The sequence below is a fragment of the Fukomys damarensis genome, unplaced genomic scaffold (genome assembly GCF_012274545.1).
Source record: "Fukomys damarensis isolate Sample0158 unplaced genomic scaffold, DMR_v1.0_HiC HiC_scaffold_30, whole genome shotgun sequence".
Classification (NCBI taxonomy): Eukaryota; Metazoa; Chordata; class Mammalia; order Rodentia; family Bathyergidae; genus Fukomys; species Fukomys damarensis.
Window position 1 is genome coordinate 49303818 of NW_022900942.1, and position 17918 is coordinate 49321735.

Here is a 17918-nt window from a genome sequence, read left to right on the forward strand (position 1 = left end):
AATATGAAATGTAAAGCCTGAGATTTAGCTCAATAGTGCTGCACCTGCCTAGCCAGAACAATGTGCTGAGTTTAATTCCCAGCATCAGAGGAAGAAAAAGAAAAAGGAGAAAAAAGAAGAAAAGAGGAAAAAAACGCATATATACTTTCTGACATACTCAATAAATTAAAAATAAATTATTTGTTATCTCTTCCTCTTGAATTGTTCCCTTCACAAGGATGTAGTGAACTTCTTTGTCTCTTTCAATTGGTTTAAGTTTGAAACTTGCTTTGTATGTGAATAAGATTGCTTCCCCTGCTTTTTTTGGGGGGAGAGAGCTCCTGTTACATGAAGTAGTTTTCTGTCCTTTCACTTTCAGTCTATGGGCTTCTTTTTATAGTAGACGTGTCTTGTATACAACATATTATTGGATCTTGTTTCCTAATTCATTCTGCTGGTCTATTTCTCGTGATTGGTGAACTGAGGCCGTTGATATTGATGGTTATAACTAACTTTTTATTATCATATGTACTAACTTATTATTATTATATTTGTTTGTTTTGCCTTCTCGTTTTAGTTTCTTGGCTTGCCTATTTGATTTGCTCTGTTGGGCCTCATTATGTTGTTACCTTCATTGTCTTTTTCTAGGATATTGTTTAGAATTCGTTGTAGTGCTGGTTTGGTATTCATAAAATTTCTCAGGTGTTCTTTATCATGGAAATATCTTATTTCCCCATCCATTTTAAAAGAAAGTTTTGCAGGATACATCAGTCTAGGTTGGAGGTTGTTTTCTTTTAGTACTTGAAATATCTCATTCCAGGCTCTCCTAAACCTAAGGGCTTGTATTGAAAAGTCTGCTGTGATTCCGATAGGCTTTCCTTTGCACGTAATTTTCTTGTCACTTACTGCTTGTAGTATTTTGTTCTTCTGTTAGATTTCTGGGATCTTGATTATTATATGCCTAGGTGTAGATTTTTTTTTGATCATGGCTAGTTGGAGTCCTATATGCCTCATTTATCTGTATGTCAAATTCTTCCCCTGTTTGGGAAGTTTTCTATAATTAATTCTGTGAACAGCTTTTTAAAGTCATTTACATTTTCTCCTACGACTTCTTGAATTCCTATCAATCTTATGTTATTCTTCTTAGTATCGCCTAAGAGTTGTATCAATTTCTCATGATACCCTACTGTTTTTAAGAGACCTCTCTTTTCATGGTCACTGACTGCATTTTTTTCTTCTATATCTGCGATTCTATCTTTGGACTCTTTTATTCTTTTGTGAACACTCTCAATGGAGTTTTTAATCTCCTGGATATCTGTTTGAATCTGTCCTATGGATTCCATTTCTTTCTTGTATCGGGCATTTATTGTTTCCAATTTTTTCTTATGCTGGGCATTCATGGCTTCTATCATGGTCCTGAGCTCATCTATTTTCCTCTCAGTTTCTGTTCTAGAGTCACAAATTATAACTTTCATTTTGCTTGTCATCTCTATGATTATCTGGGAAATTACTTCTGTTTTATATTTCTCTGGAGCCTGATTGATCAGTTTTGTTACTTCCTGTGCTTTGAGTTCAGGGTGTCCTGATGATTCACTCTCAGACTTTTCATCCTCATTTGCCCCACTATTTGCCATTGGTGACCTGGAAGTCTTTCCCTTTATCTTGCTCAAGCATTTTCTCATTTTTACTATTGTTGTAGGGTTATCCTTAGTTTAACCTTTAGATTATTACTTAAATTTTCCTGATATAGTTGGGCTGCAGCCCATGGGTCTCTAATAACTCATAGGCATTCTCATTTTCATAATACTGAAGAAAACAGCTCATTGAATCAATCACAATCCTTTACCCAAATTGATACAATCAGCACCACAGTATAATGAAGAACAAATTGCAAATTGACCACTTATGGTAGTCATCAATCTATCACCTTCAAACCATGTAAATTTAATTAAAATCAAGAAGCAATCCAAAATATGCTTACAGTAAATATATTTTTCAATAAGGATATTTACCATTTACAATGGGGGCTTAAAACAAAGTTAAGACAAGAGGAGTAGATAAGTATAAGAATTAGAGAAGTTTTCATATGAGGCCAAGAGACATAGAATGACCAGAAAGTTGCCAGGAAATTATTAAATTCAAAAAGAACAAACAAAATAGAAATATAGCAACCCTTGAAAAGAAAAAAGCAAGAAAAAAGCATAAAGAAAAGAGAAAAAATAATAAAAGAAGCAATCTGAATTAGGACAAGAGCTGAAAGAAAAAGGGAGTTGAGGGATACTATAGTGGAGTAAGAGACTGAGTTAGAGAAAGAAAACAAAAAGAAAAAAAAAAGAATTTGCAGAGTAGGATGAAAAAAGAAAGAAACAAAAATGAGTTAAAGGGCCTCTTTCAGACTATATCACTGCTGTCATAATATACAATATGTGCTGCCATTTGCAGAGCCGAGTCCCCTGACCTCAGCTAGCTGGTAGCAGAACCCCACAAAGCAGACTGAGCTCAGGCTGCAAGACCCAGACTGAGTTCCCCAACCTCCTAAAGGGTTGAACTCCACTCAATTCTACTATAATTCTTCCCCACCACTTCTTTAAAGATGTTCAAAGTTGAAAGTGCCAGAAAATACTATTTATGACCGCCTCTGCCTCTACAGAGTAGGTCCAAAGACTGGTACAATCAGGAAGTCTAAAAACACAAGAGGGAACGGGGGGGGGAGGTTCGGGGATGCCCACATGGCTATCTTTCTAGCTCTGAAGATGGCGAAAGCAGTGCCAGCAGGGGAGAGCCCTGCCGAGAAGACCCTCTGGCGCTGAAGAAGGTGGAATGCAGCCTGTAGGAGAGGGCCAATGTGAATATTTTTTTAACTAAACACAAAAGCTACTCTTGCTGACCTTCATTTTAGTTTAAATGACTCAATTTAAAAGTAGCCTACCATTTGCTAGACTTTTATCATTTATTCCTTGACAACGTTAATGTTTGTTTTCCTTTTTTTAACCTTAAATTATGAATCTAAGCGCAAAAATGGATGCACCAGAAGTACCAGTCTCTATCACCGTTTTTTCTCCGTTTCCAACAAAGCAGTGTTAAAATGACCTTGACTATACCCCAATTAAACTTTACTTAAAATATGACTCTGTTGAAATTTGCTGATTCACTTTTGGCAAAAAGTGAAACAAAATGATTTCTGAGAAATCTAAGAATAAATGAATCAAACTAGAGAGTTTCATACACACTTCTTTCCTATAAATATATAATTTAAGCACATATCTATGGACCCTAAAACTACAGTGTACAATGTGATTTTCATAATTATCTACTCCCTTTGATCTTTAGTAAGAGTTTTGAAACACTTGAGTAAAAATTCTACATCATAGGTAAATATACACTTGTTAGGTTAATGATAGTGATTAGAAAACTGCTGAAAGAAAATTCTCTAATTTGTGCTTTAAAAAAGCAAGTCAGACAAATGTACAATTTTGCCATACCTTAAGGAAGTTTTGCTAAAAATATTTTCCAAACATAGTCAAGCTGAGAATCAGCATTAGATTTTTATGGTATTAACATAATACTCCTGTATTATATAATTATTAATATTGTAGTTAATTATTAGTAATAGTAATCCCAATTCCAGAGGTTTAATCCTTCACTGATTAATATGTGCCCTACCTTACTAGCCCTCAGTGCTTCCATTATGGTACCTCTCGCTTAAGTTTTTAAATTATTGTGAAATACACTATTAAATCCGATTGCCTTTGGATCAGTGGGATGTATGTGTATGTTTAATGTCGAGGAAATTGAAATAATATTGCCATAAATATATAGAAAACATGCAACTTATATTGCATCTTTATTTTTGAAACAGGCATTGAACATACCATGAACATGAATAATTATCTCAAAATTTTAAAAGTGACTTAGAATAGCTTTCTTTTGGGATATTAGGGGTAAATTTTCTTGAATAATATATATGAACATAATGGTCAATTTCTTATGTCAATTTGACTGGACCATAAGGTGGCCAGACATTTTGCCAGCTGTTACTCTGGATGACATCAATATTTGAATAGGCAGACAGAGGAAAGCAGATGGCCCTCCTTAATGTGAGCAGGTCTCCTCTAATCAATTTAAGACCCGAACAGAGCAAAGTTGTGGTGTAAGGAGGAACTTCTGCCTGCAGCAGCAGTCTTCTTTTGCTTTAGAACTCAAATTGGAACTTGAGCTCTTCTTTGGCTGTGAGCCTATCATCTTTGTAGCTGGAAATTACAGCATAAACTCTCTTGGTCTTTATATCTTTGGATATCGATTGAAACTATACCACTGGTTTTCCTGGGACTCAACTTGCTGATGACTGATCTTGACTTTTCTGCCTCCATATCTGCATGAACCAATACTTTATTTTATATACACAATCCACATGCTCATGCGTGTGCACACACACACACACAAACACACACACCATATATATTTGGAGACTTCTAATTAATACAGTGAGTCCTATCAACTTGAATAAATCTTTATACTTAATATAAATAATTCCGTAATTTTCTATTATTGCTTAGAAGTTCAGGCAAAGACAAAAACCCAGTTAAGACCATGACCTCACATTTTCAGGACCATTTAGCATTAATATTTCAATTTCATTTCTCCTGATTCAGGATGCTGACAACTAGATAAGGGAAATGGTAATATTCCCACTTTACTTCAGAATCCCAGCAAGGGAAAATTTCCATAATTCCCACAGGAATTTCTGCCCTAGGAGTCTAATCAGGATTTCTGCTTGCTGATATTAGGATCTGTTGCTATGTGCTGTATGGTTTTATGTGTATGGTAAATAATATTGCACTGTTCAGAGTTTAACCCTGTGTTCAAGTCCAAATCATTTGTAGGTTTTTGCTATTTACTTGAGTTATACTCTAACACAAGGACACTTTTCATTTTATTCAGATTCCTGGAGTGTTTTCAAATATTTCTATGACTAGATTGAATATATAAAGATATATTTTGAAACTGACATTTATAAATATGGTTTATAAATACGGTTTATTCTTTCTGGTTTAAATGTAATAAAATATGTAAGGAATAAAATAAATATGTAGTCTTTCCTAAGGGAATTCTGGAGGTGTTCATCTTATCGTGCCCTTACTTACTAGATTTTCTTAAAGCTAATCCTTGGAAATGTCTGGATTTCAGATTTAAACTGCAGTCAGAAAAGCACTCAGTCATCTAAACAACTGCCATGTTTTTGACAAATAATGCATGGACACTTTGTTGTTTTGTTCCTCTGGTTTTAGGCATTACTGTCACTTAAGTATACATGTAAGGAAACAAGTACATAAACACATAAATAATAAAATGAATCTTCATGCCCTTGAGGTGAGGATAATAACCTCAATTTATTGTACAGTTTATCACAATTAAGCAAGTCTCTATAAAATATTTTGAAGCTCAAGTGGAAAGGATATGTACCAAGAATACTTAAGTGGTTAATCGAGCCAAGTACTAAAACTTAGCAAATGTACTAGAGGAAAGTTAGGAAGGCAAGATGGCAAATAACTGCCCTTTCAGTTGGCTGTGTAGAAAAACTCACCAAGATAAGAATAAAAATGTGAGTTGCACAAGACCAGCCCCCCCCCAGTAGAATGTAGATAATAAGAAAGAAATAAAAAACAAATGGATAAAGACAATGGAGGAAAAAGCAAAATACAGGAAAATGTGGAGGAGAAAATTAAGTCTTTGTTTATAGAATTAATTCGTATTATTTTATAACCTTGAATTGTTAAAGTCATGTCCACATGGACACAGATGAATAAAGACAATGAAAGAAAAGGGAAGGAAAAGAAGAGAAAATGAAAACATCTGGATTGGAAAAAATAAAATTTAATGGCTATATCTAGAAACCAATGCCCAATAATCTAATAATACATATTTTTCAGATGTTGACATATGTAGCCAAATAATTATTAATGGACTGACAGCACTGTGTTCAGAAATATTTATAACTGATGAATATGAGAACACTACATATTAAATTTATGGAATGAAACTAATGTAGTATTGGCACATACATAAATTGATGAGATAATCATTTTGAGGGTTTTAAAGTTATCAATAATTTCCCATATTTGGAGAGTACCGTGTGACATTTTTATACATGTATATAATGTGTAATGATCAAATCAAGGCATTAGCATTTCCTTATTTCTTTTTTTTTTCCTCATTGAGTTTATTGGTACATTTTAGGTACACAGTATAGTTACATTCATTATTGGGATCTTGTACCTTTATATGGCAGGTCTTGGTTCTCATTTTTTCCCCTTGTTCCTGCCCTCCCTTCACCCGCGCCTCTAATTTCCTTATTTCTTTTTTTTTTCCTCATTGAGTTTATTGGTACATTTTAGGTACACAGTATAGTTACATTCATTATTGGGATCTTGTACCTTTATATGGCAGGTCTTGGTTCTCATTTTTTCCCCTTGTTCCTGCCCTCCCTTCACCCGCTCCTTCCCTCACCCTTTACAAACACTTCCTTTCCATTTTTTCATTTTCTCATATTTTTTCCTTATCATTTCTTTGTGCTTGAACTAAAAGAAAGAAAGCATAGAATTAAGAACGAAAAAGAAAAAAGTTATAATTAGACGGTATCATTATGTCAGTCTACTTAAAATATACTGTTTTACAAATGTATAACTCATCAATTAACTCACAAGAGAATAAATATACCAAATGAAGCTATAGCCATTAAATAAATTGATCAGTATTACAAAAATCTGCCCATTGAAAATATCAGACTCTGATGGTATTAAAATGAATTTTACCAAAATTGCAACTAAATAATATTAATTTTAGACAAATCTAAAGAAGGGATGAGGAATAAAAATAGAATAAACAACCCCTCATTCTATGCCATTGTAATTCTATCAAGAAGAGGGATATAAAGGCAAATTATAGTATAATCACACTTTTGAAGATAAATGCAATTCAGTCTTTTAAATCTAGTAATTTATATTTAATGTGATATCACAGATATTTTAAGCCCATTGACAAATATTTAGTTATCACATGAAAGGAATTAACATTTATGGGCTCTCAGGTAAAACCCTGGTGTTATACTGGATGATTTTTCTACATTAGCTAATTTAGCTTTAATGTTGACATTTTCATATTTTAAGATTTTTCAGAAAAATACTAAATTTTTCATCAATAAGTACCACTTTTAAATATCTGATCACAAAAAGTAAGAAATGAAAATTAGCAGGCTGGGTGTACAGCCCAAAGACCAAGCTCTTGTCTAGTATTGGTGAAGTCTTAAATTTTTTTCCTTTGAGGAGTGAAAATGTTACCCAAAGTACTCTGCTGTTTATTCAAGGGATCAATGTGTTTGGAGTGACCAAAGAATTAGCCTCTATGAGCAGACTACAAGAAATCAATTATAGCTGTGAATAGTTACAATGCTGAAAATGAACTGATTCAGTAAAATCTAAATTAAAATGTGTGATGTAACATGTTCAGTTCTTCCAGGTATCACAGAAATACCAGTGCCATCTTTACACTTTATTTTTATTAATTTAACCCTGTTTGGCTTTGTGAGATATTGTCAGAAATAAAATCCATATATCCTGACTTGTCCTACCACACAGCAGTTGGATGTGTAGTGATAAAATTTTAATGCATTTTTTTTTTCTAATCAGAGCTAAGAGCTAAACTTTCCTGCATAATAAGTGCTCTCAAGCACCATTACCGAACACTGAGTGGTTTGGAAATTGCTTTTGGCTGCAGAATTGATAATGTTTCTTGATGAATGTAATCCAAAATTATAAGGTAACATAATCTGATGCTATAGAGAATACATTTTGATGGTGACCAGTATTGTTTGAATCACAAGTTATGGCAAATTACATTATAAACTTTCTTTATTAGCAAAACTTTATACAATGAAACAATCATTCCTAAACAAGCTTACACTGGATATATTTACTGAGCACATACTACAGGTCCAATAGTGTTTTAGACATGCAAATACAAAGGGAATTATCCAATTTCAAACTTATTTTCACTCTTCACTAAGGAATGTCTAGATTTACCTGCAATTGGAAGTAATTAATCTTTAGTGCATTAACTTCCTGAAATAAATTATCAACAGAAGACTCTAACAGAATTCTAGAAATGCCTTCCAAGTAATAAACATGTTCAATTAAAATTACATGCTTGTGACCAGATACCTCTATTTGGAATTATTTTTCTGCATAAAAAGACATTTCCAAAGATGAAAGACATAAAGTCTCAATAGAGATTTGCATTAATGGATGAACATTGGCAATTGATTTTGATAAAAGGAAATGCTAAGCCCAGTTGAGCAAAATGTGAAGTCTAGCCCTTCCAAAAAAAGAAATTTATAGCTTTATTCTTCTACTTAAAAAATCTGCTTGTCCATTGAAAATTTGTGTAAATCTTATCGCTTCCTCCTAGAAATTGAACCCAGTGACTTCACACTGAAGTGCTATACATCGCCAATCTTTTTTTATTTTTTATTTTGAATCAAGATCTCTCCAAGCCATTAAATCACCTAGGCTGGGCTCAAACTTATGATCATCTTGCTTCATCCTCCCAGAGTGCTGAGATTATAGGCACGCACCACCATGACTGGCTGTATTTTCACTCTTTTTATATAAGTATCTACATAATATCTGCAGTTGCACTTCTTAGCCTAAAATGCATGAAATAATGTCTGATTTTACTACCTTTAATATTTAGTGCTTTTCTTTTGAAAGTTGGCTAACTCTTGTATTAAGGTGTGAATCTAAAAAATTTATCAGTTTAGTTTAAATTGTTCAATTTCCAGAGTCATATTTTGAGATTGGACATACCAGATGAAGAAGAACAAGTACAGAAAGGATGCATGTTGCTAGGTTTGATTTTATGTCTAAATAAAAACTCATTGTGATATTAGGTGGGGAACAAACATACTTATTTAGAAATGGTCAATAACTATTTTTTTTGCTTTTTGAGCAAAAATTAGTGTGGAAATTATTATAATCAAGAAATTCTATTTAGATTCATTTTTTCAATCTTGCAAGGTGTCTTTTATAATAATAATATTTACATATCTTAGAGATTATTTGAATTAATTATATTCAGTCCACTGTGTTCTATGTCTAACTCTTTCTTTTCAACATAATTAGGTGTTATTAATGATATCACCTATTCTTTATGTCTTCATTGTAAGCTGTAGAAAGAATATGACACTTCTCATTCATTTATTGTACAAAATTTGTTGTTGTTGTTGTTGTTTGTTTTTTGAGTGCCAGGGATCGAACTCGTGCGCTTGTGCTTACCACTGAGCCAAATCCACAGCCCTGTACAAATGTTTTTTATGTCCTTATTTTGTGCCAGACAATGAAAGATACCTAAAGCAATATGTGAAATATGGTACAAAAGAGGCTTGCCCTTATAGACCTTGAATTTTTACCTTCAGTATAAATTCTGATACATAAAAATAGTCACCAAACTCCTTAAGACTAGAATTTATCCTACAGCATGCTAGTAAAATCTTTGTCCTAAAGTGGGTATTATCTAAGAATTACAGACACTAAAATATGGCTTCAAAAATAAAGCTTTTTTTAACAGGGCCAAAAATTTACTATAAATAGAGAGAAAATATTCAATTGACAATTTAATTTGAAAAATAAAATTAAGAATTATGAATGTCTATTTTAATTTATCTAACATTTATTTAGAAGTTAAATATGCCCCACCCCTTTAAAATGAATCAAGGTTTGGTTTTGGGATGCATATCTTAATTTTTCTAACACTGTATGTTTAATATCTATTCATCTCATTCAACTTTTCAGAATGATCACAAGAATTAGTCTGTGTTACTTGGATAGAAATGTAAGTGCTCAAATAAACAAATGTCTTATCAAGAAGCTTTCTCAGTTTTTTCTCATTACTACGACAAAATACCCAACACCCAAAATTATAAAGGTTTATTTCAGCTAACAGATCATAGAGGTTTCAGTCCATAGTCAGCTGATCCAAGAAAGACAGTGAATCACAGCAGAGGAACACCAAGGAGGTGGATAGTCCTTGACAATACAGGCAGGAAGCAGCAGGAGTGGCAGCAAACAGCAAGCCCCAAGTCTTCCTTTGTCTTTTATTTCCCCCAGGCGACAAGCCTTTTGAGTGATGCCACCCACAGCAGGGTGGGCCTTTCCATTACCCACAGCCAGAACAATGCTAAACAACTCAGTGAACTAATTTAGTGATCATAACCTCAATCCACATTTACACATCCTAGCTCTAGCCACCTTCTACAAAACCCCAGCTATGAGTACATGAGGCTTTGGAGAAAAATCTAGATACAAGCAATAACATCAAGTTTTATGAGTGTGTGCCTAAACATTGATACTGAAGTCACTTTGTCTTGAAGCATCTTTTACATTGTCATCTTTGGCCACTGTGTTAATGGTCCAACCTTTCTAAACCATTCTTCTCAGTGGCCCTCTTTCTAAAAATACTTCTGTGGACTTATTAATTCTAGCAATCTTCATCAAATTTTAATTTTTACTCTACAGTCGATTTGTATTCTAATTATTTCATTTTGTTGTCTTCAGTTAGTTAAACCAAATAAATCAAGTATGATATTGACTCAGTGAGGCAGAAATGAATGCTAGTGGCAATCAGAGAGAGCTTTTAGAATGAATAGTCACAATTTAAATGATTTGTATATTTGTGAATATTTTTGATTGATGGATTCATAGATTTATTTTTGCTTCTTTTTCCAATTCCATAACACTTGAATACTTGAATAATATTTAGCAAAAGAGGATTCCTTGTAGTTTGGAATTATACACACAATTCTAGTCCCAAAGATCCAAAAGAAGACAGGATGATGAATTCACCTTTCTTCCAGAGAAGATAGAGATAGCAGAACTGCCTGAAATTTGCAAATGCTAATCAACATTTGAAAGAACTCAGGAGCCATGCCTTGGTTTGCAAGTCTGAACTCTTGAGCCAAGAGGTGGGAGTCATACTGGAACTGTAGCCTTAAAATGAAGTCAATCTCCCTCGTCTCTCTATGAACTGGAGCCTTGACTTCAATCTTTTCTCAATTCCAGTTTAAACTGCCAATCAACAAATAGGATTGGTATCAAAATCAGCACAGATGTTACACCTCCTAACAAAATTATGCTAATCATCAAACCAACACTAGACATCTACATAGCTAGGACAAAACTCTTTTCAAAAAGATTTATATTGGCACTGGCTTCTAAAATGTGAAGAATAAAACAAAATTTAACATGTGTTCATCCGGAGACCAGAATCTCTCTTCTATCACGAGGCTTTGTAAAAATTCACTCAGAACTTTTCAAATAGATTAGATATTGTTACGTACTTTACTTGCTTGAACACAGGTTCAGTGATTCCTTTTTACAAGTGTGACATCCCCACATACTCTCAGCTAGTCAAGTCAACAGCATGATTTTGTAAATAGAAGAACAAATAGAAGCTAGCTCCTGCTAGAAAATCAAAGCTTTGAAAGGTCACTACAGAAGTGGAAATAAGTTTCTCTCAGTTGTCAGGGTTCTCCTGTGCTCGTTTTTGTCTCTCTTCTAATTATATTTCAAGGGAAGCTACTTCCTTCTCATGGGATATCTGCCTCCTTCAGGGCAGAGGGTTGAGGGGATTGAGTGTTGGCCTCCTCTATAATGCCTCAAGGAGAACCAGGAGAAAAGGTAACATTTCTTATTTTAGTTCGTAGAATGAATGCCATTGTCTAAAAAAATTATACGTATTTAGGGAAAAATGTTTAAAACCACGCTTAACCTATAGAATCATTACAATTTGGGAACATATCATTAGTTATGTATTTTGTGATATTTTATCAAGAACTTTAAATTTAGTATTCAAGTGCACATTTGATAAGTATAGTAAATAATGAAAGAACTATAAAAGTGACCAACATTTAAGTGATAATCCAGTCTTTAAAATCTAAAAGTGATTGCTATGAAGTATCTTAATCTTAACACAGATGTGTAAAAGATTTCAAAGTAACTTTGTTAATTTTTTAATTTTTAAGCAAAAACTTGTGAATTGTTGTCCAAAAGTAGAAAGCCAGATTTGATTTCAATTTAGTATAAATTTTAAAAGTTTGGGTAATGTGTTTTCTGAAAATATACAGGAGATCATAGAAGTACGTAAAACAATATTCTAAGTGCTTAGTTTCTCTATGGTATTGTTTTGCAGCAACTGTTTTTGCCCTTCAAAAGCAAATTTTAATCTACATGTGCACATTTTTTATATTAATAAACCTGGTGGGGAAACAAGACCACCAGGGAGAAAAAAGGCTGAAGTCTTTATTTTGTCACTTTATTGTGTCACTAATCATGTTGTTGAAGCTTCTCAGGCCTCAATTTCCTTCTTTCTATGTTGAGTTTATACTAAAGAGTTATTAGAATCCCAATCTGGGATTTTTAAAAATGCTGAATTAGTGAGGTCTAAAATATCTGTTAATGAAAGCAACAACAAAAAAAAAAGTTTGCAATTTCTGTCATTTTATGCTTCTGCAAAGCAGAAGATAGACTTAAAATTCAATTTTCCAAAGAGCACACATTCAAAGCCCATCACTGTTTATATATAAGAGGTGATTACCAGACGCTGTGCAAGGCACCTGCAAACATTTCCCCCACCACTCAGATAGCATCATTTGCTCTTTCGTCTTCTGAGAGCAGATGTATTTGATTAAAGACATCACTAGTTTCTCATGAAAGAATTCATGAATTAATTTGACAGTAGCTACTGAGTGCTCACATCCAAGGTGTTAAAACAAATATTATTCCTATCTAATTTTATGATGTTTATTTCTAGGACCCACAGATCTCAGCATGAAGAGGCAGTTGGCGACTAGCTCGGGATCATCCAGCAGTTCAAGCTCCAGACCTCAGCTGAGTCCAACTGAAATCAATGCTGTGAGACAGCTTGTTGCAGGATATCGAGAATCAGCTGCATTTTTATTGCGTTCTGCAGATGAACTGGAAAATCTCATTTTACAACAGAACTGAGTCAAATGATGACCATATTCACTGAGTTCTAAATTTGCAGTTTCCACTAATGACATTTTGATTTCCCAGCAGAGATACTTCTGGTCTCACTGCACAATCTTTTAAGAGAAATACTTCCATTATCGCACATTGTCCCTGATCCATAAAGTGATGTGTTAAGGTGCTTCAAAGGAACTCTAACCTCTGAAGTACTTGAGATACTTAAATGGGCCCAGCCTATTGCTTTTTGTTTTAGTGTGTCAGCATAAATATCATGGGCAAACAAGGCTGCATATTCTTAACTCAAGGATAAAACAGAAGAAACTTGTGGTATTAAAAAAATGTAGTTCAAGATCCAACTGAAACATTAGTGGAATTTGCTACTGACTCATTGGACTGAAAGCTGAATTACCTGGCCCCCCCAAAAAAAGCCAAATTCTTGTTGCTACAGAATATAACAACAATGAAAAGGATCTTGTATTTTAAAGAAAATATGTAATTTTTATAAAAAGAATACTTGTTTTTCATTCAGAATTGTCATTTTTACTTTGGTAACTTTTTCATAGGTCCTAAAAGAAAACTGTTTTGAGAAACTACTGTAAGTACTTTTTCCACATCCCTTTGCCTTCTCTTTCCAAATTCTTTCTACAAAAAATAACACTTGATGCTGGAAAAACCTTTGCCTACGTTCTTTAAATCATCACATCAGGAATTACTTCCAAAAGAAGCCTGCATTTCTGCACTAATACTGGTCTCAAAAAATCCACTCCATACTGCAGCTTTACCGTAGCAGTTTTCATCAGAATTTTTTAAATGTTCATGTTGAAAAAAAAAAAAATCACTCCTTGGTTCCTTTAGAACTGCTCACTCCTGATTGCCGCTGCTGTCTTATAAGCATCCTTCTAGCAGCGATTGGATGTAGATGACTGAATGTTAAGAGGTTGCAAGTGACAATCTGAAAATTTGCACTCTTGTGTGTGGTTTTTCTTTTCGTTTTTCTCTTTCTGAAATATTTCCAAAAAGACCGTTATGTCTTCTGGTATGATTTGTATAATTTGCAGTTTTAGCTAAAAATAAAGAACTCTCAGCGGATGCAGCTGCAACTTACAATGAACTGTTCCCTCCTCTTCTCCATACTTTGCCCTTCTTTCTTCTTTTCCAGTGTTGGATACACATGAGTGGTGTTTTCTTTGTGCACTGAGGCAAGCCTGTTTTTAAAATATTTAGGAAGAAGTACTTTAGTTCATACTTCTTGTATAATTATTTATTTCTGTCTATGAGCTTTGGTTGGATTACAAATTTTTTGTGCATTCCTGAATTTGCCTTATTTCATGTAAAATTTATGTCATTCAGTTTTTGACAATGAGTTGAAGGCATCAGTGATATTTCTTATCTACTTGTTACATATAGTTTTTCAAGTAATGACTGTGATTGTGACCAAGTAATGTGCACTTTTTCTTGTAACTGTGGACATTGCTATGCTTTTTTCTTCTAGTGTTTCTAGAATTACTATTCCTTACAGTTATGTAAACAAAAAACCCACAAAAACAAAAAAGAGAACTTTTGTGATACTGTTGGTGAATATAATGTGAAAATCTTATTGAAATATGAGTATTTTGGAAATACATAGATGCACAAACATCTTTTAAAGTGTGGATTTAGAATTTGCTTATTTAAATGAAAAATCATAAATTGAGGGCTGATATAATTTTCTCTGTTTTGTTTGGTTTTAATAAACAGATTTCTGTGTTAAACAATGATTGTGAAACCTTATAAACTTTGTGAATAATACAGTGGTTAACTTTTAACTATTTAAAATTTAAAATGCTATTTTGTGCCTACATTTAGTACATTTGAAACTCCAAACTTATTTCTCAAAAATACTCCCAGTTTCCCCAGGGCCTCAACATTCAGTATAAGAACGTATTATTCTAAGAATGAGTAAAGGAAATTAGCAAGCCAGTGCTACTTCATTTGATTGTTTAAAACTAATTTAAGATGTATTTGTTATCTTTTATTCCTTACTTTTTAAGAGTAACCTAGCTCTTTTAATCCTTCCGGACTTAAAGAGACGCACACTCTGTTTATTAAAGTGCCTGTATTATTCTTGGGGTTTTGTCATAGTAGTAGTTAAAGGCTTTGACATAGTTTCCATTTCATAAATTAACACTAAAACTTGAGTTTATTGTACAGATTAAAATTTATTAATTATGTTAGAAGCAACTGGGAAACAGCAGGTAAGTTCCAGCAAAGTGCTCTTGTTTTCATTTTATTTTATCTCAACATCGTAACTCCCTCACCTACTCACCAAGGGCTAAATTTCCTAATGTGTTTTGCTTTTACTTTTATTGGAAAGAATGATGCCATCGAGACTCCATCATTTACCTAAGAAAGCACATGGGTCAAAATGAAGTACCAGTTTGTTTTTCCTTTCCTTTGTGACCTGTGCCTGAAGAACAACCCAATCTTATTTTACATTCTGTCAGAGAAGCACAAATGGATCACAGCTCTCTATAAAGACTTCGGAGAAAATGAGTGAAGATTCATATTCTCATTGAAATGAGGCAATAGAAAACTATAATCAACACAGGAGCCAGAAGTTTCTGTCCCTTCTGCCAGTTCCTCGTTACAGTTGTATAGTATTACTTTATCATACTTAAAGAGAAAGTGTTCCTTAAAATAGCCACGGAAGATACAAGCATGAATGGTCGCTGGAAACTACTTGCATTGTGCAGCTCAGGTAAAAACACTAGTTAAAAAGGGCATACGATTGATGATAGCCACAGTGTCTTAGTTACTTACACAAAGAAAGGCATTTTGTTTCCTTTACTGCTGAAGATAACCTTGTGATATTGGAAGTTTCTCTTCAATCTACAAAATAGGCTCAAGAAGATCCTGCAACTGAGCAATTTAGGGAGACAGGTCTCAAAATAAATAAAAATGTGTGTTTTCCAAAGGCTGGGGATGGAGCACAGTTTATAGGCCCTGGGTAGGGCCTAGTACTACCAAAAGAAAGTGGGGAGGCAGGAGGGGAAGAGGAGGAGAGGCGGGGGGGGGGGGACCTCTTGTCAAGACCTCAAAGACAGCTAATACCATAGTTTGAACCCAGACACACCTGATGCTGGCCCTTCCCTATTGGTTGCAAACATCAGCTGCTTCCCAGGTAAAAAATCATTGTGCTCTGTGCTATGACTTTGATATAGGCTTTTATACTAAATTTTAGAAGTTTTCTTTGTGCAGATAAATCACAGTTACTTATTAAAATAGTTGACTAAACAGAGAGAGTGGATTATAGAGTTTAAATTTCCTTCAAGTTATTTTCTCTGCAAATAAAAAGAGCTACAATAAAACTCACCACTAATGAAAATCAAATACTCATATCATGACAAGGAGACGTGGTGACGTTTAAACAACAGTAGGTGCCAATATTGAACCTTGTAAGGAGAGTTTAAAAAGGAATTATCTAGTTAAACCCATAAAGATAAACCTTGTCATGAATGCAGATATCACTCAGACTGGTCTTTATATGTCAAAAGTATTTTCTGAATTCAAATGGACCAGGCTTCAAGATGTAGCTCAAAGAAAAGAAATCCAAAAACAAAGCAGATATACATCAACATGCCTATCTTTTTATCTTCTAAGGCATGTTTGGGGTGCAGAAATTTGCTGAAGTGGGAATTGAGTATAAATTAACCTACAGAAACTCATCTCTTAAAATGTTTTGAAGGACACAAAGTACTGTTGATACAGCAACCTATTTCCAGTTTTAATGTTAATCACTCTTGGTATTTATATATTTTTATTAAAAATTGGGAAATAAACAGAGATATGAATAATCTAAGATTACGTAAAGAACATTGTATAGTATATATTTAGATTTTATCTAAAATATATATAAATACTTTTATGTTGGATTTTACTGTTTATGTTTGATCATTTGCTTTTCTTAACTATAGCATAAATATTTTCTACATCACCCAGTATTATTAAATTATTTTTAATGATCATGTAGTATTACACTAGATGAATGTGTCTGCATTGCTTTCTACTGCTACTGTAACAAATATCCACAAATAACATACAATTATTATAGCTATGAAAGTTAGAAAGTTTGGCTTAGCTAAAATCAGGGTGTAGCAGGTTTTAGAGAATCCAGCTTTTAGAACCAATCTGCATTCCTAGGCTGGTGGGACCCTCTCTCACTTTCAAAACCAAGAACACAAATGAGGCATCTTTGAAACTTTGATGTCTGTATTCCTTTCCAAAGCATTTAGGGATTTTTGTGAATATAGTGGGATCACCCCGATAACACAGGGTAATCTCTTTCTATTAAGTTCAGCTAATTAATGACCTTAATTCCACCTACAATCTTAATGCCTTAATTTGATATTTAACAAAACACCTCCACAGATTCTGATAATTAGGACATTGGTATATCTAGGGAACCATTATGTTACCTCTACAGTGCCTTAATTTAATTTCCTCTTTAAAATTTTTAAGTACCTTTCTGTATCCTGTTATATCTGTCTATTCACTTTGCAAGAAACAGACTAACTTAGCAAAACTCTCATTTTGCAAATACTTTTTAGTTGCTGCACCGGCTCTTTTTCTTTTGCATGAACTATAAAGGTTGTCATCTTTTAGAAATTATTTTAATGGAATTTTCCTGGAATGTCTCTCATTCAAGTTTAATGTAATAAACAAATATGATAAAAGTGCGGATAAATCTTTCAGGGGAAATAAAACAAAAATACCTCTGGAACCATTCCTTCACATTGATTTCCTTGAATCTGTTTCTACCCAAGAAATTCCCTGAGATGTCTGAGAGGGCTCCAACTCATTAGGCCAGAAGGGATGCAAGAGGATCCAAAGCTTAATTAAATTCTGTAAGCAATCCAGCTACAT

General features: G+C 33.6%; 1 protein-coding gene across 5 annotated transcripts in view; it reads left to right on the plus strand.

The window, feature by feature from the left end:
* Positions 1 to 14709, plus strand: part of Nol4 (nucleolar protein 4) — a 318444-nt gene extending 303735 nt beyond the window's left edge. For all 5 annotated transcript variants that reach the window (XM_010638080.3, XM_010638082.3, XM_010638081.3 and 2 more), the window contains one exon: positions 12841 to 14709. In XM_010638080.3, coding sequence (XP_010636382.1) covers positions 12841 to 13034 — 194 coding nt within the window. In that variant the 3' untranslated portion in view covers positions 13035 to 14709. The remainder of the gene's footprint in view (positions 1 to 12840) is intronic.
* Positions 14710 to 17918: the final 3209 nt, after the last annotated feature.